This window comes from Phalacrocorax carbo, chromosome 6 (assembly GCF_963921805.1).
Source record: "Phalacrocorax carbo chromosome 6, bPhaCar2.1, whole genome shotgun sequence".
NCBI classification, from domain to species: Eukaryota; Metazoa; Chordata; class Aves; order Suliformes; family Phalacrocoracidae; genus Phalacrocorax; species Phalacrocorax carbo.
In genome coordinates this window covers 61,058,985-61,082,089 of record NC_087518.1, presented here as the reverse complement: position 1 = coordinate 61,082,089, position 23,105 = coordinate 61,058,985, and the positions used below count along the sequence as shown (strand labels likewise).

General features: G+C 40.4%; 2 protein-coding genes across 3 annotated transcripts; one reads left to right on the top strand and one right to left on the bottom strand.

The window, feature by feature from the left end:
- Positions 1 to 1,722: 1,722 nt before the first annotated feature.
- On the bottom strand, positions 1,723 to 10,725 carry RTCA (RNA 3'-terminal phosphate cyclase). The gene is made up of 11 exons (XM_064455587.1): positions 10,258 to 10,725; positions 10,028 to 10,128; positions 9,043 to 9,186; positions 7,438 to 7,561; positions 6,869 to 6,927; positions 6,204 to 6,345; positions 4,935 to 5,059; positions 4,740 to 4,798; positions 4,027 to 4,121; positions 2,721 to 2,825; positions 1,723 to 2,364 (listed from the first exon to the last, which is right to left on the bottom strand). Exons 1-11 carry the CDS (start codon positions 10,300 to 10,302, stop codon positions 2,266 to 2,268), a joined length of 1,098 nt encoding a protein of 365 aa, XP_064311657.1. The 5' UTR covers positions 10,303 to 10,725; the 3' UTR covers positions 1,723 to 2,265.
- Positions 10,726 to 10,817: 92 nt separating this feature from the next.
- On the top strand, positions 10,818 to 23,089 carry DBT (dihydrolipoamide branched chain transacylase E2). Of its 2 annotated transcripts, XM_064455581.1 has the most exons (13): positions 10,864 to 10,923; positions 13,426 to 13,549; positions 14,233 to 14,297; positions 15,295 to 15,418; positions 15,586 to 15,661; positions 16,581 to 16,762; positions 17,124 to 17,251; positions 17,940 to 18,183; positions 18,960 to 19,126; positions 20,132 to 20,209; positions 21,134 to 21,325; positions 21,505 to 21,576; positions 22,444 to 23,089. In XM_064455581.1, the coding sequence occupies exons 2-13, from the start codon at positions 13,462 to 13,464 to the stop codon at positions 22,609 to 22,611; spliced, it is 1,584 nt and encodes a 527-aa protein (XP_064311651.1). In that variant the 5' UTR covers positions 10,864 to 10,923; positions 13,426 to 13,461; the 3' UTR covers positions 22,612 to 23,089. The 2 variants fall into 2 exon arrangements, with proteins under 2 accessions (XP_064311652.1, XP_064311651.1); XM_064455582.1 differs by lacking the exons at positions 13,426 to 13,549; positions 14,233 to 14,297 and having other exon boundaries at positions 10,818 to 10,923.
- Positions 23,090 to 23,105: the final 16 nt, after the last annotated feature.

Here is a 23,105-nt window from a genome sequence, read left to right as displayed (position 1 = left end):
ATTAATTCTTGGTTTTATTATCTTAGTTCTAAGGCTTACTGAAGCGTCCTTGCTCTCAGCTGCCCGAGGAACCCGGGTATTTCCCACCCACCAGAAATCTGAGTAAGGTAAAACTGGTTATGTAATTTTCTTCTGCCGTGTTTTCTTCTGAAGAAACAGTGAAGAACTCATATACTGGTAAGCTCACCTTCCCAATACGTTTCCTATAGCAAGAAGTAATTTCCATTTAAGAAGCAGACCCTCAGCTTAAGAAACAAACCAACCCCCCCAGAGCTCCCCCAAAACCCCACAAAAACTAAACAAAAAGCCTAACCCTCTTGCCTCCTCACATTAAATATCAGTCCTGGGAGCGGTTAAGCTCTATTAACAAGTTGCCCAGAAAAATTGTAGAACCTCCACCTTTGAAATGTTTCAAAACCGGAGAGGAGGAGGCTCTAACGAACCTGATGTAACTTCTAAGTGCGGAGCGCTTTGGTCAGGAGGTTGGAATAAGTTACGCCCAGCCATCCCTTCAGCAGGAATCTCTCCATCAGAGCTTACATTAGTCAAGTAGATTAACTTTTTGAGTTGTGGAAACAGGCAAACACCCATTCAGATGTGGTTTAGAAGAGCTTGCTTTTTTTAAGCACAGTCACTCTTTGGGGGCTTGCTTTCAAGTTTGGTTTTTTTTGACAAATCCCTTCTGAGTTCTTCCAACAGGAAACACTGAACCTCCTCAGCAGCGCAGAGCGGCGACGCGGCGAGGTGCTCGGCAGCACAAACGTGCTTCGGCGGGCACCTGCTGCCCCCTCCAGAGCATTCCCAGCGTTACCGACAAAGAATTCCTGTTCAGCCACAAACTAACGGCACCCCGTTCTTTTACACTCGTTTTCGGGTGGTGAGAGGGGAAGAACCCCAAGAACGATATTGTTGAGTAGATAGTTGGTGAACGTTTTTCTATATCAGCAAAGGATTTCTTTCGTGTTAGAAATGCAGTGATGCAATTAATGAGTAAGACAAGTGATACTTCATTGTCCATTAGCTGTTACGTTCAATAGTCACAACTGATGGAAAAAAGATCTTAGAGCACAGGCTGCAGACTGGGCTGCGGAAACAGCTGGGAATTGATTCAAGCTTCCAGAGTGCTTTTATGTGGCTTTGGTGAAGCGATTCCAGCTCCGTGATTCAGTTTTTCATGTGCAAGCCCAATTATGCCTGCTCTCTACCTTCCTTTTACTTCCAAACAAGCTTTGGTAGCACAATCAAGGCCAGACTGGCAGGTGGTCTTCCTTACCTAACCCCAGGTGGTGGTAACGCAGCTGGATGTGATATGCCTAAATACACCTGTGCGCATACGCAGTGCTCACGGACGTATCTGCGTGTATATACATGCGTTCAGCAGCTCCCTGATCTCAGCCAAAATGAAATACTCCCTTTAGGAAGGACAATGAACAGCTCGGGGGAAGCACAGGCCCAGCCAGAAGGCTAACAAGGACAACTGTAGATAGAAAATCCAGTCCTATCATAAAGTTAATATTTTGTGTTTGGGATATAGCGTGGTAGGTTGCTTTAGCTTGCCTGAGGAAGCTTTTTTTTTAAAATAGATGAAAAGACAAAGGAAGATTATTTTATGCATTGAGCATTCTTTCTGTAGGGAAAGAAATCGCGTTTCTGCAAAGTTACCTTGCATCCCTCTCCCACTAACACACCCCGCTGAGGTCACAGCAAACACAAGCACCAGGCTTTCACATGGTGATATCGCTTTATTATTCCCTCACGCACAATTTAAGCAAAATGGTTACGGAAGAACAGCGATACAGATTTGATGGTGCACTTCATTCCGTATGCCTCGTAACATAAAGGTGCCCAACGAATAAAACTTAATTTTTTTTAGAGGGGAAAGAATGTATCAGTGTGTTTTTCAAAAAGTAAACAGTTATTTTCTACTCTGGTGAATCTGAATTTTCAAAGCTCCTAACTGAAGCTCTCATATACATACAACATGTTTATTTGCTGTCCTGTCTGCGCTCATTTTGCTGCTAATAGTGTTAAAAAAAACAAAACCCAAACCCAAAACATTTCCATTTCTCCCAGCACAGATTCTCAGCACACCAAGGAAAAGCTCGACATCATCCTTGAAGCTAAATCACTGATGTGACAGAGGGCTCCTCCTGTTCGCGCACATATTATACACCCACTGAAATGTAGTGCAATGCATCACTGAGGTATGTGGAGTTTTGCTTTTGACAGCTTGCTGCTTTCTTTTCTTTTCTTTTTTTTTAAGCCCTATAGGTTTGGGTTTATCATCCCCATTCCTTGGCACTCAATGATGTAGGCATCTTTACTTGGATCCTCCTCTTCTGATTTTGTCACAGTAAATTTGGCCTAAAACAGGATTAAAAATATCACTAATTAAGTTATAACATACATAAGTTTAAATATTCAATATCCGATGCCAACAGCCATATTGCCACGTGTTTATGTATATTACAGCTTTGACTGATTTCATCACAAACCATTTAAATAAAGGTGGTAGGAGTACCCAACCATTGTACAGGCATTTAACTCTGAATATGTTCGCTTTCTACAGGTAAGCTCCCATATAAATACTGTAGCAACTACATTCATCGATGCTTGTCCTCCACGATCAGTTCACAGTGCCCGCTAAACCGCCCTGGGCCTAGTTACCTGGTTAACGGATGACAAGCCAGAGGTAAAACTTGCTCGACTTTTGTACTCACCTTTGTTAGCTGCTCTGCAAAGTGTATCGCCGTTTGAGTGTGGAGTGTAATGGGCCCACTTTTCACTCTAGACACTCCCTTCGCTAGAGCCATAAAAATGATCAGCTGGAAGGGAAGGAAAGGTAATTATGAACTAACTCTTCAGATCCTTGGTACTTACTGATTTTAGGGAAAAAAAAGGGGGGGGAGTGCAAAATATCTGTAGATGTAAAAATGGGGCTGCCAAGTTTCATGGAAGTTCATGATGCTGAGTGATCCAATGCTCAGGAAGCTTGGAATCACTCCTGCAATGCCTATAACAAAAGGGCTGCTACTTTTCCACAGTGATTAGAAGTGTTTTCCACAGTCAAGTTTACCAGTGAATTTCTTTTACTACATTTAACTTTGCTCTCCCCTACCCTCCCACCCCAAAATTCCCCAGTCATGCCAGACTCCAGATCAGTAGATTTCCTTTACAGACAGGAAAAACTCAGGATAAGGTTTTTTAATTCTAACACTTTCTGATTACGTATTTGCCAGGCAGATGTTTGTAAATCAAATCAGATTTTTTAAAAATATCATTGTGACAAGTACCCTGTAAAGTGTGACGATAACCCTGAGCAGTTCCTCCCCACACCGAATCTAGCTATGACATGTTTCCACCAATTGTACTGTGCATGATCTGGAAAAAGTAGGGTGAGCCAAGACCTAAATACTTCCTATTATACTACATACTAGTAATGTCTGGCCAGGTGTTTACAGCTAAGAGCTGATGTCACCCTATCTAGAACCGCCCAAGATTCTTATCAGGCTGAAAGATTTATTGAAAATAAGATAGTCAAGGGTCTTAATTCTCAAATGAAATTAGGTGAGCAAGACAAACCCGAGCACCTCCTAGACACTCTGTTCTCTAACAGTTTCACTTTTAATATGTAATAGTTTCACTTTTAATATGTGACCAGGGAGCCGGTTTTACTCCGCTACACGGAGTACCAAATAGAAGCAAAATCCTACCCCTTTCTTCCACACCTACTAAGACTTACAGGAAGAGAAAATTTAAGGGTGTTGGTGCAAAGCCAGGAGCATCTGTGGTTCCCAAGAACTGTGTGCAATTTGCTAATCCCAGGGATGATGTGACCACACCTGGAAACCTCTTCAAACTTCTAATTATCAAATAATTACATAAAGCCATGCCTCCCTGTGGAGATACAGTCTGACTTTGACATCTACATCTCATTCTCTCCCTGTTCAGATTTATATTCTTTACAAGTAATACATGTGTGTTCCTGCTACTTCAACTTCATGTAAACGCGTCCAGCAGCCTTACTTGGTCTTGCAGAGAATCATCCACAGTTCCACCATGTTTAAGATTCCTAAGCAGTATCTCAGCTGCTTCGATGCCAACTTTGTCAGAATTCTTTCCTAACAGAGAAATTCAGGAGATTAGGAAGCTGGCAATTATTATTTAAAATTTTAAAAATACAGAGGGAAGAAAAAAAATCAATAAAGAATCAACTTTTTAAGCCTTACGTCCATGCTCTTGCCTCAACTACCTGCTTAAAAAACCCCTCCCATCTTATGACACACGTTCCAAGCAGTGGAAAGAAAGTAGCCCTACTTACTTACTCAGAGAAACATTGTATTCAAACCATTTAAAACCAATATCGCTTCTATTCCTTTGAATCTTGATACATATCTAGGTTTGCTGCTGAACAAAAACTTTACAGGTAAACCACAAAGACTGTGCGTTCCTGAAGTCCAGAAGCGTTGTCAGCTCGGTGATCCTTACCAATCCATTCCGATGAAAGGTGAGTTTAACAATTTTGTAATTTTTGTCACTATGCAGAAGCAGCTTAGTACAAAGTGTAAGATTCCGTTCACCACGTTTAAAATCTGCTCATTTCCACTGTCCTTTATCACTAAACAACATCTATTTTAAAAATATAACACTCAAAGCATCAGATCTTTGAATATAATCATACTTCAGCTCCCTCTTTGTTAATAGTACATTAAAGCACACCTGAAAGAGGGAACTCTTACCTCTCTTGCCAAGTGATGACCCAGCTAACAAACAACCTGTTGAGGTCTCTGCAACAACGCTAAGGAGAAAAACCAGAGTCAACATTAAGAACAAAATCACTCGCATTACGTTTTATTTATCAGCTATGTAATCAAGACCTAGCTGATCAACCAGCAACGTTACAGGTATCAACAGGACGTTTGGGCTCATCTTACATTATTCCGCTTCCAGTCCCAAAGGCTTGATCATCAGGTTCTCGAACAGGCTGAATGTTAATGTAAAGATCTCTGATTTCTTTTCTGATGCATCTCACTGCTGCTGCTGCCATGTCTTTTGCGAGCTAACAAGGTCAGAGGTAAAAACATTAAGTAATTTATATAACTATAGTAATACTTTTTCCTCTAAGTCTAATTATTACAGTGAATCTCTGAATAAAGGGGCTACTTTATTAACTAGAAAAACCAAGGACTGTTATAAGTGCCCTGCAAGCAAGCACTGAACATCATTTCCTCTGAAAACTTTCCCACAAAATTAAGAACATTAAATGCTGAACAAATGACAATTAGTGATGGATGTAGAAGCTTCAATATAAATTCAAGAACTTTTCTCCATTCATAGGGGGAAAGATTTGATTTTAGTCTTGATTATCTCAAGACATTAGATTGTTTCTTTTTTTGTTGTTTTTACAAACAAAAATCCACCACCCCATAATTATTACTTAGAGGATACGCTCTATAATATATAAAATTTTAAATCACAGGCAGGCGGGGGCAGATGAAGCTTATCCCACTCTTGTGATCCAACATTCATAGATTTGGAGATTTTAAGACCAAAACCAGCAGTCCATAGCTCTTCAAAAAGTAACTTGATTTCTCCTCTTCCTTCCTCTGCTAATTCCTAGCCTGTGTGTGAGAAGGAGCCTTATGGAGATCCCACCACTACCTCTCTGTAAACACAGACAGGATAGGAATAATAGCAAGAAGGGGGTACAAAGGAGGTACAAAGTTCTCTGTTTTACCCCTGGCTAAACCTACCCTTAACTTGTTCTGTCCGATACCCTTGGCAACGGTTGGAAAAGCTGATGTAGTCTGACCTCTGCCTATTACAGTGCACCATAATCTACCCATGAATCTATGAACGAGGGCCATGATTTCAGATTTAAAACAATCCACGTAAATATGAACGCTACGTAAATCCCCTCAATATATGCTAAAGACATTTCAGCAGTCATATGAAGGGCATTGAGGATACCTTCTCATTTCCTGTTTTAGCTGTTACCATATTGCTATGCAATAAATGCATTTTAGAAATGTCCAAAATTCTATTCTACGGCCTAAAGAATTGAAACCGTTTAATAAGGCTACTTAGTTTGTGTGTGAAAGACTGCAGAATACAGGAACAGTAGAAGTATGTTAAGCAGATTACATGCAATTTTATATAGATATATGAAGTTGGGTAACACCAGAGCTATTATCAGCACTTACTTTTATAGGCAGTGCTCCAGCAACAAAAGCCCTTCCATAGATCTTTGTCACCGTGCCACGTTCTGTTAAGTTTATAGGGCTCAACTCTTTCACTGGTGACATCTGGACTACAACTTCACCACCTCCCTGAGGATAGTAGCCCCTATTTAGAAACAATAACCAGATATAACTAAATGGAAAGATCACAAGGAAACCAAGAAAAGAGCCAGATGGCTCTTCATAAGTTTTGTTATACATTTTTATGTTCCCTGTTACTGTACATGTGAATTTTCTTCATGCGTGCCTTAGAAATCTTTATAATAGGATTAGGCTCTCTAATGGTACTACATCATAACACACACCTTATCAACTACCCAACACTGACAGAAGTGGCACCTCAGAAGCAGCTCAGTAATGTACTGCCTGATCAGCATGCGCTTCCCTCAGGCGTAGCCTACAGGAAACATCAAACAGCAGCTGAAGGCTCAGCAGTGAAAGAAGAGAGAGGGAAGAACCATCTCGCATTCATCACATGGTGACAGTCCTCACAGAGGCAGCTCGTGCAGATGAGTTCATGTATTATAAACTCATCCCTCAGCTTGACTGAGGGCACCTTGTGTGTGTGCCTCTGCACGCACACACTGGTTCAGGAAGGCCTGCCTCCACCACGTGTCTCCATAGCTCACCTCTTTTTTATGTCACAATTAAATGTGAAATTGAACTTTTCAACTATTGGCTTGAAAACCTGAAAAACAAGTGTATATAAAAACACAGAGTGAATCTATTTTGCATTTAGAATTTCCCACTATTTTATGCAGTCTCCCCTTCCTCCCCCCCCAAAGGAGTTCAACAGAAAAATTCCAGTTGCATTTAAAAAACCAAAAGTTAGACAGTCTCCTCCCTACAGCTTATTTGACATTCCTCATACTTCATTCTGAATGACACTTTGTGTAAAAGGATTTTCTTATGGCAAGAGGAGGAGAAATTCTTAACGATTCACAGCACTTCTAGAATAAAGACTATAGTTTAAAGTGACATTTTCTTCAGTAATTAAAAGCAAACAGACTAGTTGCTCTTTCAGGGAATTCCATGAAACACTGCTTGCTCTCTACATACAGTACACCAACAGTGTTGTATTCCCATGCCTAATTCCATAATACAAATAAACTTGTACTAAGAACAACATGAGTACACTAGTCACATTGCATATACATATGCATGAAAGATGCACCAAGCCAAAGAAATTTTTCCCTACCATGACTGTGTAGTCTATCTGAGGAGCCATCTCAGCATTAGTCCCACCTTTTAAATGAAGCTCTGATGGGGAAGCAGCAAACAGCACACAGGGCATTGCTACCTGCATCAGTAGACACACACTCCTAAAAGCAATTATAAGATACTCAAATGCGGTGCAGGCATAATCCATAGAATTCCATAGAAATATTACATATCAAAGACAAATGACTTTGCAGAGCATTTACGTATTTGATTTTGAACATTATCCATAATGTAAACTTATTAGTCTTAAACAAATACTAATTTAAAACTTCGTGCCCTTAGCAAGCCTAAATATGACGCGTTTTGTTTCACAATAATTGCATCTTTAATATTCCTGTCTGAAATAAAAGTAATGTAGCTTACTTAGTATAGAGTGGGACTGTGAAAACTGTAACTTTAGCTAGAAGATGATAAAAGCAGAAAAGGCGTAGGCAGCAATTTTAATATTTTAATACTTATTTAAATAACAAAATATTTAGAAAACTAGAAAATTGCTTAGAAGCTGGTCAGCATCCTGTGCAAGGAAATTCAGGGGCATAGAAAACATGCTTCTAGATACTAGATTCCCCTACCACTGACTCTCTCTACATTTCATAGCTAACAAAAAACTTCCAAAACAGACTTTCCAAAAGTAAGTTTGTTCAGCAAAACAAAGCAGTTATCTCACAGGGGTCTCAAACCTCATTTTTGAATTGTGGAAACAGTAGTCACCACTGAGCTGAAGAAAACATGGTTGTTTTCTTAAATAACTTCCAAATGTTTGTGAACCATACTGTTTCTTTTTTGGCTGTTTATTTGTGCTTTATTACTAATTCTGCCACATTGTTGCTTACTCAAACCTCTCTGTGATAAGTAAAAGGCACCAGCTTGGTTGTTTATACTATTGCAGCTAAAAAATATTTCTTTTAACTTAAAGGAAACTTTAACTTATGCCTAACCTGGCTTATGCTTCCAAACAACTGGTCACACCAGCCTTCGATTGCTAAACCCATTCACTCAGTTTTGCAACAGATTCCAAGAACAAAGGACCCAACACAGAAATATAGGATAAGAAACACAGGCACAAAGAACTGTGGATAGAATACATTCCCAGTTCCAAAGACTAGCATCCCACACTGTGCCATTATGTGCATCACTAAAATCTCAACATTTACTTTATTATATGATGAGGATTATTTTAGATCTCATGGATTTGAGCTACTTATCTAATTTGATGCATTTGAGCTGATATGTAATGTATTAATTTGAGAAAATAACTGATAGTTTTAAATACATGGGCAGCTGCTTTTTGCTTAACATTAATTATCTTAAATTTCTATACCAACTATAATTTTAAAACTATTGCATTCATGTGACTTTATTCATACATATCCTGCCTACATTAAAGGCTCTCTGGTCACACATACCTGGCTCAAGCAGCACAGATTTTGGCTCATTACCCGTGTATTAACGTTCTTTTTTTTCCCCTGCTCTTTTGTGATAATTTTAAAGTTACCAACATGTCTTCTGCCACAATTTTAAAGTTACCAAAACCACTTAAGAGCAGTTAGTGGTCAGTCATCATCCATGTACAAACACATACCCTGCTGTTTTGGTATCTGCTATGTGAGTTCCACCTTTGATCTTCCCAGGAGTGAAGGTTATTTCTGTTGAGCCAATTTCTCCACCGTCCAGCTTCCCCTCACACAGATCTCGAATGACCTCCAACCCAGACAGATGCTGAGGCCTTGGAGTGAAAACACGAAGTTAAAGATACATGCAAGCAGACTACGTATTCATGTTACATTAAAAGAACTACTAAATGCCAACTAATAAATACTACAATTACAAATTTCAGATCAAACAAGGATCAGAAATTCTGGTTCCTACAGTGCTTCTCCCGAGTTCTCAGGAGCTAAAGCAGCAGTGCTCAGGCCGTTCTGGAATTTGCAGGATTCTGGTGTGTTTCCCATTAGAACAGGTCCAGACAGATGAGATGCGGAAGCAGTCGCTTGTCCTAATGTGATAAGTGCTTGGACAACAACGCAATGGGAGAACAACGTGATACTGAACTGGAGCCAAGCCAGTGACTGGACGCCAGTGGCCCCAGAGAGCTAACAGTGTGCGATGCCTCTGTGTTGCTGTGCTTGCATTTCCATTTGAGTAGTTTAAATAGGAAAGAAACGAGCTGTTCTTAACACTATATGCTCGGTGAACCACGTTCGTTGCATGACCTCAGCTGCATTTCATCTTTCAGACCGGGCAGTCTGCTGAGCACCTTGGAAGCTCTGTACGTCTGTGCTGCCTGACGGGGGGGGGGGGGCGCAGAGGCGGGAACGGCGCTGAGAGGAGCGGGCGAGGGGCTCCGACCCCTCCCGCCGGGAGGCCCGCCCGGGCCCTCGCCTTCCTCTGCGCTCCGTCCCTCCACGTCCCTCCCCCACAGTCGGGATTCTCTGATAAAAAGGCCCTCTTAGAGCAACGGGGACACACGGGGTTTGCTCCCGCACGGCGACGCCCGCGGCCCCGCCGACCGCCCCCACCCCCTCCCCCCGGGCCAGCGGCCGTAAGGAGGCGGGAAGGGCCGTTACCTGAGGCCGGGCTGGCTCCTGCCGGCGCGGATCCGGCGCACCCGCAGCGGCAGGCCCAGCAGGCAGCTCAAGGCCGTGGACACCCGCAAGATCTGCCCGCCCTGCAGGGAGGAACGGCGCTCGTCAGGCGCTACGGCGCTTCCACACCACATACCCACCCGCCCGCCCGGCCGGCCGCCGCCGCCACCCGGGGAGCGGTAAGGTGAGGCCAGCCCGCCGCTGAGGCTCACCCCCTCCATGATCCCGCCGTCTATCTCCACCCGGTCCCCGTCCATGACTGGCGGTGAGCGGAGCTCTCTCTCGCAGAGGCCCCTGCCGCGCCAATGGGATCCCGGCGGGGCCCTGCAAGCGGCGAGACCCCGGCGAAGCAGCACCCCCCGGGGCCGCGGACGCTGGGTGAAGGAAGCGCGCCCGAGATGCGGTCCGGGGCCGGTGGCGGTGCTGGAGCAGGCGCAGAGCGGAGCCACCGCCCCGCTCGCCCGCCCGCAGGGCCGGCTCCGCTGCGTGAGGAGCAGCCGCCGGGTCCTAGCGCCCGGGCAGCCGCGTAGCAGGCGGGGAGGAGCGCTTCCTTCTCCCCGCGTTAGCGACCGCGTCCCAGCAGAGGTGCGGCGGCCCGGGGGAGACAGTGCCTCCCGTTACGTCCCGTGGGCGTGCGAGGGCTCAGAGACACCACACGGGCACCCGCAGCGACGGCCAGGACCCGCCGCCCCGCTCCGCCGCCTCCCTGGTCCCTGCCCAGAGTGGCCGCTCGCCGCCTGGTTGGCTGCGGCCGCGGCGGCTGCCCTCCGGTTGGCTGGTCGGTGGGAGGTGTGCGGGGCCCGGGGGCTGCCTCTTCCCGGAGTAAGATGGCGGCGGTGACCGCTCTGAGGAGCAGCTGGCGAGCGGCGGGGCGCCTGGTAAGGGGAGCGGGGAGACCCCGCGGGTGGCGGCGCTCCCGGTTAGCCGGTGAGCGGGGTGGGCGACGCGCGGCATCCCCGCCTCGGCGGCGGCGTCCTGAAACCCTGTTGCCTCCCTCCAGCGGGGAGCGCGACAGACCCTCGAAGCAAACATGACAGACGCTGGCGGGCTTGCCGTCTCCCCTCAGCCCTCGGGGCCGCTGCCTCCCCGGCGGCTGCGGGTGGGCAGTGCCCGAGCTATCCTCCCCACCTCCCCGCAGCCTGCCCGGCCGCCTCAGCCGCGCCTCCGGGCGGGCAGTGCCCGAGCTGCCCTCCCCGCCTCTCCTCAGCCCGCCCGGCCGCTCTCGCTCCCCGGGAACCCCGGGGCAGGCCTCCGCCGCCCCTCGGCTGCCTTCCCCCCTCGCCCGTGGTTCCTGTGAGGGAAACGCGCGCCACCTGTAACAAGCCACTGACATCCTTCTCTGTTATTTCTTAGCGAGGTGGTTCATTGCGTTGCCTATACGTTACGCTGCCGTCACCGCTCCTCTGCCCATATGTCAGCCCCCTCTGTGTGCCCTACCTGCACAGGGACGGGGTCCTTACACACAAACGTATTTCTTTGAATCCCGGGAGCCCTGATATTTGTAGATGAAGTAGTTGACATACCTTACCATACTTCGAGAAGTTAACCTACTCGGTGGCCTTTTAGGACACTTAAAATCTCATAAACCCATACCATCGTGAAGACTTACTTCACGCTTTCTTCTGCCTTCTTGTGTTGTAGCCTTCCTGCTGTAGTCAAGAGTGTTGGCATCCCATTATGTCACTGCTGTTTTGTGGGATGTCAGAAAAATAAGCCTCTTTTTGTAAGATAATCCAAGTGAAAACAAAATTAAGAATCAGTTCTACTTTCTGTTATTATTGCTTTTAGTAATAATTGATATTGTATTGGAAAGCATAGTGAGGAGTTTTTTTCAGTGATGCTTTTGTCGTCATCTAGGTTTAGGCAACACATAAGTAATTTTACTAATTAAGAATATTAAAAATAGCAGCTTCTTTTTAGTTTTCTTTCTAACTGAACCATCTGCTCTGAAATCCAGAGGGAGATTCTGATAAGATGAAATTGCTCATCTTATCTATGTGCATGCTGAACTACAGAACTGGCTATTTATGGTGTGTGTTCCTTGCAAGCACATTTTGAATTTTGCTAGCTACTAATTCTTCTTGAGACCATCTACTGTGAAACAGTGATAAGATCTAAGAAATAATATGGTTATTACAATATTAAAGGATTTTATTTTAATATTCTCAATGTTCTTGTAAACATTTTGGCTAGTAAAAGGAAGGAGGACAAAGTAATGGTGGTTGTAGGTTGCGAAGAAGAAAAGAGCCTGGGGGTCTTTGTGTTAAGTAGTAGGGAAATAACCTAGATACTGGGACACGGTGCCAGTTATTTAGGTGAGGAATAATGTCTGACTGAAGCATGCTGCCAAGGACACTGGATTAGTATATAGGCAACTATATAGTTGGTAATAGAGACTATGTATGCAAAACAAATCCAATGTAAGCAAGTGTTCATTAAAATGACTCAACATGACAGCAAGTCAAGACACTTCTATAGACCAGTATCCTTTAATGAGAAGTCATTGCCTTTGAGCACAAACTGTTCAGTTTGACTTTGAAATTCACTGTTCCTTCGTCAGGTAATCAGTTGCCTGCAGGGTGCATAAAAACATTTTGTTCTGAGGCCAGCGCTAGATTTTCAGGATCAGTGGTGCTTTAGAAAAGCACAGTTGGCTTCTTTTTAAGGAAACAATCAAAACTGAACTGAACAGGGGCAAGGCAGTTCTCCCCCAAATAGCATACAGCTCCCATGATGTCTTGGTCCAAACCACAACTCTTACTCACCCAGGTATCAGTGGCTGGTGCATCCTCAGTATCAATGAGGGATTGGAGTGCGCCCATGACTTCTTCTCGCCACACTAATTCTGCAGTTTGAAGACTTGCGCAGGAAAGGTGTTATCTTACTGTGGCATTCTTGCTTTTAAATTGTCATCTAGCGTAACAGTGGTGACATAAACGTAACTGCTAGTACAGTGCTTGCTGGGATTTATGACTCTCTTTTTCCAGACACCACAATACGTAGATGGGTATGCTATGGATATTAGAACTAGTTTGGTCTTTTACATGCATTATCTCCTTACTCGGCATTACACAGAAAATAGTATTATGGTGATTAAATACTGAAATTAATAAGCACAGCCTCTTTATTTCATGGATTTTAATTTCTCCCCTTGTTAGGAGGTCCTATGTCCACATCCACACTGTCCTATGAAGAGATTGGGTACTGTATTATTGCTTTAACATACTAGCACGCCAACTTTTTAGTAGAGAATGTGCAAAACTGCAAAACAAAAAGATCCCATTTTTTAAAAATGCAGTAGTTTTGAATTATTCCTACAAATATAATTTGAAACAGTTTTTAAACTCTTCTGTAACAAAACCAGTTTGTTTTTTTGGCAGTGGCATTACTAATTCACTACCTGCATTGGTTACCAAATGCTAAAAACACATGGAAAGCATTATGAAACTTCACATTTAGAAATAGTTCAGAGATTTGATGTGCGCCTTGTGATCATCTTCACAGGTAAATATTGAATGTTTTCCATGTAGGGTCACTTAAAGAGAAAAGAGTTTTATTGTAAGTTTGGGACAAAAAGGTCTGTTGGACAAAAAAATGTAACCATGGACTCAAGTGGGAAGAAAAACAGAATTAAAAATAGGAGAAAATAAGCTTATGAAGATGTACGTTATATACCAGTTTCGTAATTGAATGAGAATTTTAAATGTGTTCATACAATAAGATTTGTCATAGCTTAAAAATTACCATTTAACCTGATTTTTTTTTTATTAGGGAAATTGTTTGGAGGACTAAGGAAAAAGATTTAGTGTTTGCTCATGATAGGAATTAGAAAAATACTTTTTTTAGATTACTAGATACAGTCTTCGTAGCAGGCAGCTGAAAAGTAAGTCAGTGTAACTTTGTTGTGTCCTTCGCGGTAGTTTGTATTGTATAAATATTTGTTCCTAAAAGAAAGGTGATGTTAAATATAACTTGCAATGCCAGATTAAATAATACAGAAAATGGGTGTGTCATCAGTTCGGAATTGTAGTGTTTTCTGAATAATCTACTTTTTAAAAGTGTGATATAAAATCAAGGAGTTGAACAGTTTGGGGGGGCAGGGAGGGCAATCAGGAAGTTTTGTATGCTCTCTAATTACTGAAAGGAATTTTTTTAAAAAAGAAGTTAAAATGAACTTTCCCACGCAGGTGTGCTGTTTTCTGGCTCCTCTAAGAAGATAATTTCTAAATTTTACAGTTTTGAGCTACTTGAGGTACATTGTAGCACCTGATTTTTTTTTTCTTATCTCTAAATTAATTAGAGATAGCATCTACGGAGAAATTATTTTTATTAATTTTACATCTAGACAACATAACACCAGAATTACATTAGATTTAAGAAATTTTAAGATTTAAGAAAACTTACTAAATAAGAAAGGGTCTGAACTAACTTCTGTTGAGATTAATGATAAAATGCCTGTTTATGTCAATGCGAGTGCTACTGGCTTTGCTTTTGACCAAAATCATGACTGATTACATGATGCTTTAAAGCATAAGGTTTTGTCTGAAGAACCTTTCAGAAAATTCTGTTGACCCTTTAAGTTGATTTCTGAATAAATACAACTGTAACCATGAAATAAAACTATTTCACATCCAGTTCTTAAAAAATGCCATTAAAATTGATGTAGAATGATATTTACTTGAAGATGATTGCTTCCTATATATTAACAGAAATAAAAGGGCAACTACCTGTGCCCTCTGGTGTGAATTTCCTTCCAATTAGTACTTCTGATTGACCTGTGATTGGAATAAGAACTGACAAAGAAAAATCTGCTGACTTTTTTTTCTGCAGTCTAGGAGAACCTTCCAACATCCGTTCTGGATAAGAATATTTCAGATGGCTGATGTAGTTGATATTATGTATGCTCTTTGTGTGTGTGTCCCAATGAAACTAATTGCTTAGAGAAACAATAGCAAGTATGAATCTCTCACCAGATCTTGTCATGATTTTTGTTAATTGGTTATGTTATTGTGGCTTTGATCTCCCCATGTGTTGTGTTAGCGAAAGAAGTTAAAGACCTGGCAAAGCTTATGCTAATTTAATGGTTATTGTACATTCAGAATGTATTGAGTACGATTGTGTTTCCATAAGAATTTCTCTTATATAAACTAGAATTAAACTATTTTAGTATTACTGATGCATCAAGAATGTTAAATGAGCTCTACATTCCTCAGTCCATTATATTAACACTTGAGACTTTTCTCCCCCAGGTCTGCATTCATCGTGTTAGATCGTGCAGCAGCATTCGATTTATAAAATCAAAATATGTGTGCGTGTTTGACAAATCTGCCCTCAAGTTTAGTCATCAACAGCGATTATTCAGAACATCTGCTGGTAATCTTTTTCGTAATAAAATAATTTATTTTGTTATTTTATGAGTGTTATGTTAATGGTTTGTATATGACTGGTATCTAGACTATTCTTGATGCATTCAGATTTTTCTGTCTGATATCTTATATTTGATATTAAATGTGCTGTATTTCATTATTGTCTTTTTTAAGTTTCATGTGGCCAAATTGTCCAGTTTAAGCTTTCTGACATTGGAGAAGGGATTACAGAGGTGACCGTAAAAGAATGGTAAGCTCTACTTTCTTAGAATTATACCAAGAAATCAGCAAGTAGTTTAACAGCTGTATTATCAGTTATTTAGCTGAGAGTATGTTTTCTGGGTTACTAGTGAAGTTTTTCAAGTCTCACTTTCCACATTTTGAAACCCTGCATATACTGAGTTTTCCATTTTGTTTATTTGCAGTCTGGTTTATTTGGGAATGGAAAAGATGGAAGGAATGGGATGCCCTAACTGCACCTGTACATAGGCTTTCCTTCAGTGGTTAGTGTTTTTAGAGTACAGGAGGTCTGTCTTTTATTATACTTACTTAGGCTTAACTTTAGAAGTAAAGGACTAATCTGGAGAATCCACATAATTTTATCCTATACCGATTCTCTGTTGAGTTTATTAAAAAATTTGAACATCTAAATTGGTTGCAAAAAGCAAATGATGAATGGTTTAAGCAAAATTGAAGTGTACAGTGAAGGAAGGCGGTGTTGAAATGCCACCTTCTTTGTACAAATAGGTGAAAGTACCTCTTTTTGCATAGAAGACAGTGTTTCCCACATCAGTTTCTTTTCTGAAACTGATCAGATACTGATCCTGGAAATTTGAAACTAAGAACTTTTTCAGGTTCACACTAAGATGGGCTTGCTCTTATTTTTAGATGGCTTATAATCTGTCAAAAAAACTCTGCTTTGCTAAAGTAATAGTGAAAATATGTGTGATGATATTCTAAATCATTGTGTCATTTCACACAACAAAGGGTTCTGGAGCAGTCAGGCAAAAGGTATCTATATAGTAAATGTATCCATTATGAAGAATTTGTGTTCTTATCTGGGATGCGTTTTCAAGTTGGGACGTACAGAACTGAACTTACCGAAAGGATATACGGCATAGATTTTTACACTTAATGTGTTTTATACCAGCCCGTGCCTTTTCTCTTAGGTATATAAAAGAAGGTGATAGCGTGTCTCAGTTTGATAGCATCTGCGAAGTACAAAGCGATAAAGCTTCCGTTACTATTACAAGTCGTTACGATGGCATCATTAGAAAACTCCATTACAATTTAGATGACATTGCTTTTGTTGGAAAACCACTAGTGGACATTGAAATCGATATTTCAAAAGGTATTGTAAGCCATTTTTTTCCCTTGCATATTTTATGTTTGTTGTCATAAAACCATCAGCAACAGAGGAGTTTACTTTTTCCTTCTGAAAATCTTAAAACGGAAATATTTTTTTCCCTTTATAAAATCCAAGAAAATTAAGTAGAAAAAGCTGTGATATTTTATTAGGATTTTAAATCTCAAAAGCCATACATTTCCTATTGAAAATCTAGCTTAAGCAGCAGCCTTTAGCATGCTACATTCCCGTCCACAGTAGCTCAAAGTAAATGTTTAAAAACTTCAGCTGTCACAGAATCACAGAATGGTTGAGGTTGGAGTTTAACAAATGCATATAAAGTTAAAATTTTTCTTTTTGTTTGCAGGTGTTGCCCCAGAAGAAGATGTTGTTGAAACACCTCCGATGTCCCATGAAGAGCACACTCACCAAGAGATAAAAGGTCACAAAACATTAGCAACCCCGGCAGTTCGTCGTCTGGCCATGGAGAACAATGTAAGTTTGCTGAATCAGGTCCTCCTGCATTTTATCCATCTTTTATATCACACTTTGACTGGCCAGGAGAACACTGATCTAGAGGAGAGTGCAGTGAGAAATGACTTGTTTTCAAATACCTTTCAAATGTGTAAAAACCATTGTACAGATGAAGAGGATTGTGCTTTTCTGATGATTATGGTGGATAAAAAAAGAATTACTGGGCTTAAAATGCAGCTAGGATGCTTTAGGCTGGAGATTAAGAAAACTTTTTTAGAATAAAAGTAATAAAGTATCAGTATCAATTCCTGGCACAGAAGAAGGAGGAGGGAAAAATGGAATCTCACCTTTAGCTACTTTGTTCTGTTTTTCAGGTTTGTGTTAGAACAGAGAATGTGTTAGGTGATCTTTTAAGTGCCTTTCTAATTCTTCCAGTGAATCTATGAATATTCCGTTGGTTTTGAAAGCTTGTGGTACAATTTTAGGAGAAAACTAAATCAATTAGTAGAGAAAATTAAGTAAGTAGTATTCATAGTTCCTCCTTAAAGTATGCAGTTAGACACCTAGTGGCCTTCTGGATGATTTGAACAAGAGCACTGTAGGTATGTTAGATCAGTAACTGTAGTAATTTTTAGCCGTAGCTCACAATATAGGATATTTTCATATTGGTGTAAAACAAAAGTTTCATAGCTTGTTATGTACTTTTCAGATTAAATTGAGTGAAGTTGTTGGAACAGGGAAAGATAACAGAATCCTTAAAGAAGATATACTCAATTACTTGGCCAAACAAACAGGAGCTATTTTACCTCCATCACCGAAGGCTGAAATTATCCCACCTTTGCCAAAATCAGAGACTGTGCCAGCTGCTCCAAAGGACAAAGCACGCAAAACGCCTGTGCCTGTTTCCAGGCCCATTGTGTTTTCAGGAAAAGATAAAACTGAACCTATAACAGGTAAATCATGACATATAAAATCTTGAGACTGTGTTCACAGTAGACTACCGGTAAATGTTACTCAGTGAACAGTTGATTCCTTCTGATGGGAGTGTGTTTCATGTCACTGTCGTGCAAGTGAGCAATAGGAAAGCATGCTCTGTAAGGAGGTGTTGCATGAAATTATTATTTTATGAGATAATTGTTCACGTTTTGGTTGGATGGAGTTGGGCTGCGAGTTGCACTTGTTCATTTTTAATCTGTGTTTCTTCAAATGTATGCTGAAACAGGTAGGCATTCTGAAACACAGGTGAACTTTTCACAATGTAAATCATTACGCAATTAGTGGCAAAGCGCAGTGAATTTAAGGGTTTATCAGTGCTTAATAATAGCGTCCTTCAGCATTCACACTTCTGGAGAAGAGTGCAACAAAAGACACTAAGGTAAGAAAAATCATGTTAAAAGGGGAAAAGGTTTTTGCTTGCTTTTCAGGCAGTGTTTATGTGGAGAGGTTGGAAAGAGCACTACAGGCTACTGTATTAGGATTTCAAATACACACATAGGAGAGAGATGCAGGAATACAGTCTGAAATATTACAATCATAAAAATTGAGTTGCATGTGCTGAATAACTGTTGATCCTAAAGTGAGCTTTACCCTGTCCTTTTTTTGTTGTGGTTGGGTTTTGGTTTGTTTTTAAGTTGTGTAATCTGTTTAATGGAAACAAATAATTGAAATTTCACCATAACTTCCCAGGAGCTTATTTTGTTGGCTTAAGAAGTCAGTGATTATTTTCCAGGTTTTCACAAGGCAATGGTGAAGACTATGAGCGCAGCCCTGAAGATACCTCACTTCGGTTATTGTGATGAGATTGATTTGACTCAGCTTGTTGAGTTGCGAGAAGAGCTGAAACCTGTAGCACAAATCCGTGGAGTTAAGCTTTCCTTTATGCCTTTCTTCATAAAGGTGAGGCGTGCAGCAGAGCACCTTTTTTTGCCAAACTCTGATCAGTGATTGTTTTAGATTTGGAGCACCTCTCTATCATCTGAGTAATGACAGGTCACAGGAAAAGTCTCAACTTTTCTTGTTTGTGGAACCACTTACGAATTTACCGTTGGAGTTGTAGTTAGGGTTATATAATATCATGGAAAATTTTTGAAATATGAATGGGGAAGGATAAAGCAGATAAAGCATTGTTTATTAGAGGGGTAAGTGTCACTGGGCGTTTGAATTACACAGAACAGGTTTTGGAAACTGTCAGTATTTTTTTGAGCTCCATCAAAATGAACCTCGCATGAAATGCATCATTATTATTATTGTTGTTGTTATTATTATTATGTTTTTGTTGGTAATGAATCCCTCAGGTGCATCAGTATGTCTCTTCTGTTGGTCAGAAGACCAGACACTTGCACTCATTTAGTTGCCATGGTTCCATTTCCAACTGTTGGCATCAGTGAAGGCTGATGCGCTGCCTCAGCTACATACTGAATGCATAGCTTAGTCTGAAACCTCTGGTAGTGCTATTTCAAAGACAGTGCTAAGTAAGCACTCATTCTGCTCACTCTTTAGAGGGAATTAATATTGCTTCCTTGAAATAGTTGCCATCTCAGTGGAGAGCTGAGAATGACATTGCTGCTGAATCCTGTAACTTCTGTCTTGGGATGTTTGATTTGAATTGTGGAACAGAAATAACAAATGCAGGTGCAAATTCAGTTATACTTGGGAAAGGGATTATCACTTTTTATATGTCTGTCTGATGTATATTTGCTTTTTGTAAGTTGTCTTTTTCTTTCGCTATCCTAATAGAATATCAACAGATAAGTTTAGGAGAGTTTAAGCCAAATTTCATTGCATTGAGGAAATCCATATTGTTATTAATCTAAATTGTCTCCCACCATTCCTTCCTTTCCATGCAGCTCTCTGGTTATAAAACGTAAATTTTTATCTCTTTTTTTGTTTTATATTTAACAGGCAGCCTCTCTGGGGTTACTGCAGTATCCCATTCTTAACGCTTCCTTGGATGAAAGCTGTCAAAATGTCACATACAAGGTTTGTAAACTACAGATAGAAGTTGTGAGCAGAAAACCCAAACTAACAGCTAACAAGGGCTTTTCAGAATGTCTGAGCTAATTTTAAGAACCAAAATGATTTTCCAGCACAACATCATAATTTGCGTGTCCAGATTCTAAGATTAGGTTTGATTTATGATTGATTTTATTTCAGCAGTTTGTTTATGAGAGTCACTTTGTTATTCAGGCTTGCCTCAAAAATGCATATTAATATAGTGATCTCTGATTTTTCACCTAAAGGCGGGTCAAGCATTTCAAATGATAACATTTAAAATCTAAACAGTAATTTTTTAGTAAAGGCACAGTAGTTCCACACCTCCAACGCTCCACCCTTTTGTATTAAAGTTACATTTTAAACTCAGTTTTGATAAAAATTATCTAATTTTCATACAAGTTGCTGGATTGATACTTCTGGGCAGTGAGTGTTTATTTTCTTAAGCAATGTTTACATACTCCTTGCAGTACAAACTCCTTTTGTGATGTTTTATCAGTATCTCTCAGATGAATCCTTATGTATTCCTTCTAGCAAATGAAGGGCAACTCAGTTTCCTTTTTTTTTTTTTTAAATTTCAGCATTCTCTTTAAAAACTGCTAGTCATATTTTGTTACCCATATTATCATCCTAAAGTGGAATATTTTCACCGCAAAATTGATTCCAGGGTTTTGTGTTTCTGTGATGTGAAATGGCCAAAATCAGTTTGCACTTTGCAGATGTAGAAAGCTAATATTTAAAAATTTACATCGCCTTCTCCTCTGAAGTTGTATAGAGGAGTTGCCTGATACAGACAGAACTTTCTAGGTTAAAAAGATATATAAAGAAGACATTATTCAAGCGCTTTTTTATGTAAAATAAGTTTTACATTGACTGCTTATGTTAATGTCCGGTTAATGAAACTTGTTGCAGGCTTCGCACAACATTGGAGTTGCTATGGACACAGAGCAAGGTTTAATTGTCCCAAATGTGAAAAATGTTCAAGTCTGTAGCATCTTTGAGATTGCTTCTGAATTAAATCGCCTGCAGTCCTTGGGCGCTGCAGGCCAACTGGGAACAAATGACCTCACTGGGGGAACGTTCACCCTTTCAAATATTGGCACAGTAAGTACAGGAAAAAAATGAGAACTTACGTCTGAAAACTGCTTCTGAAATGAATACCTTAGTCAAGTTTAATATGCAATGAACAAAACCTGTAGCAATTAATACAAGGGTTATCTCTGCTGTAAAAAAGCAAAACCAACCCAATTGTTAACTAATATCCTCAGCTTTTTCTTTTCTAGATTGGTGGCACTTACACCAAACCAGTGATACTACCTCCTGAAGTAGCTATTGGAGCACTTGGAAAGATACAAGTATGTTTAACTTTTTCTCAGTGATGTGAGCCTTTAACTCTAGTAAATAAGGTCATCTGTAATGAAAATGAACCGTGAAGTGTCCGTTTGTTTTGTTTTCTTATATAAACGTTTACTCTTTGTGTTACAGCTTGTGATTTTGTGATGTTTTTAGATGGTTGTGCAGAGACACCAAATGTTTAAATAAGTTTCTTATGCCAAAGGTTCAGATTTCTCTTCTAGAATCCTTTTCTATTTCACTCACACCTACATTTAGCATTCTAGTTACTAAGGAACAATGTAAAGATATTTTTACAGGTTTTGCAACATGGCGATAGCATTTTTGCTATCATCAAGGAGGAAACTGTTCTGATAATGAAGTTTAGTTTCATAAGGCAGCTAGCTGAATCCATGCAGAACTCTGAACGGTGAAGGCAGTTTCATATTTTCTGAATTTCAGGCTTTAAGTCTTTAACACAGATGTTTGAGATCAATGCTGGAAATGAAATGAATACTAATTTAAGATGTATTTTGTATGTTCTTCCTGTGAGCCTATTGTTTAGGGAATGCTTTAAAGAAATTGTCACTTTGAGCACTAACAGTGCAATAAACTATTCCGGAACTTTTGAGTCAAGGAAGGTTTTCACTACTCCAGTATTTCCATGATGGTGGAAACAGGATAAGACCGTTTATTATGTAGGTTTGAAATATGTTCTAATCTGCACCGCAAGCAATAATGGGAAGGTCTTTGTTTTTTGAATGGCGCTGCTGCTGTCTAAATTAGCAAAATGTTTAAATTTAGATTAACAAATTAACAAAAAAAACCCAACCAGATTTGTTATTGAAAGTATGTAATATTTCTGCTTTTTTCCTTCCTCTGATTTTTAGGTTCTTCCTCGGTTTAATGGAAAAGGTGAAGTATTTAAAGCACAGATAATGAATGTGAGTTGGTCAGCTGATCACCGCATCATTGATGGAGCTACAATGGCCCGGTTTTCAAACTTGTGGAAATCTTACTTGGAGAACCCTGCTTCGATGCTGCTAGACCTTAAATAAAGGAAACCACGGCTAGAATATGCCTTTAAACTTTGTGTATTAGACTGAATAATTACAAAAGCTGGCTCTGCTAGCACGTGCCCTTTGCTACTCACATTATATAATAATTCTATGTGGTTAAAAGCTCTCAACAGCTGATACCAGTTATCAATTGTTACTTCTTTTAATTAGTAGTGCTGTAACTTCCTCTACAGCAGACTGTCAAACTTAATAGGTCATGGCGTGGCTTCAGAATACGGTGATGGAATGTCTTTATTTTGCCTTTTCTACTACATACGGTTGGGAGGCTGGCGTGACTGAATGACACTGATATACATCTGCAGTATTTATAAGCTGATGAACCTGTTTTGAAGGGAAATACTCACAGTTCTTCCTTGTTGGACACATAAATTTATTTTAACAAATAATATCCAAATTCTCAAAAGAAGTTATACAAGAATCATATACAAATAAAATGCCTTTTATGCTTCTGCTGTAAGATGTCCAGAGAGCTT

Excerpts from the sequence above, each read along its gene's own strand:
- RTCA (XM_064455587.1), bottom strand. The coding sequence starts at position 10,302 with ATGGACGGGGACCGGGTGGAGATAGACGGCGGGATCATGGAGGGG. Across the intron at positions 10,129-10,257 it reads ACGGCGGGATCATGGAGGGG|GGCGGGCAGATCTTGCGGGT; the intron begins GTGAGCCTCAGC and ends TCCTCCCTGCAG. Across the intron at positions 4,122-4,739 it reads GTCATCACTTGGCAAGAGAG|GAAAGAATTCTGACAAAGTT; the intron begins GTAAGAGTTCCC and ends TTTCTCTGTTAG.
- DBT (XM_064455581.1), top strand. The coding sequence starts at position 13,462 with ATGCTAAAAACACATGGAAAGCATTATGAAACTTCACATTTAGAAATA. Across the intron at positions 13,550-14,232 it reads CCTTGTGATCATCTTCACAG|GTGTGCTGTTTTCTGGCTCC; the intron begins GTAAATATTGAA and ends TTTCCCACGCAG. Across the intron at positions 17,252-17,939 it reads GTCTGGCCATGGAGAACAAT|ATTAAATTGAGTGAAGTTGT; the intron begins GTAAGTTTGCTG and ends TGTACTTTTCAG.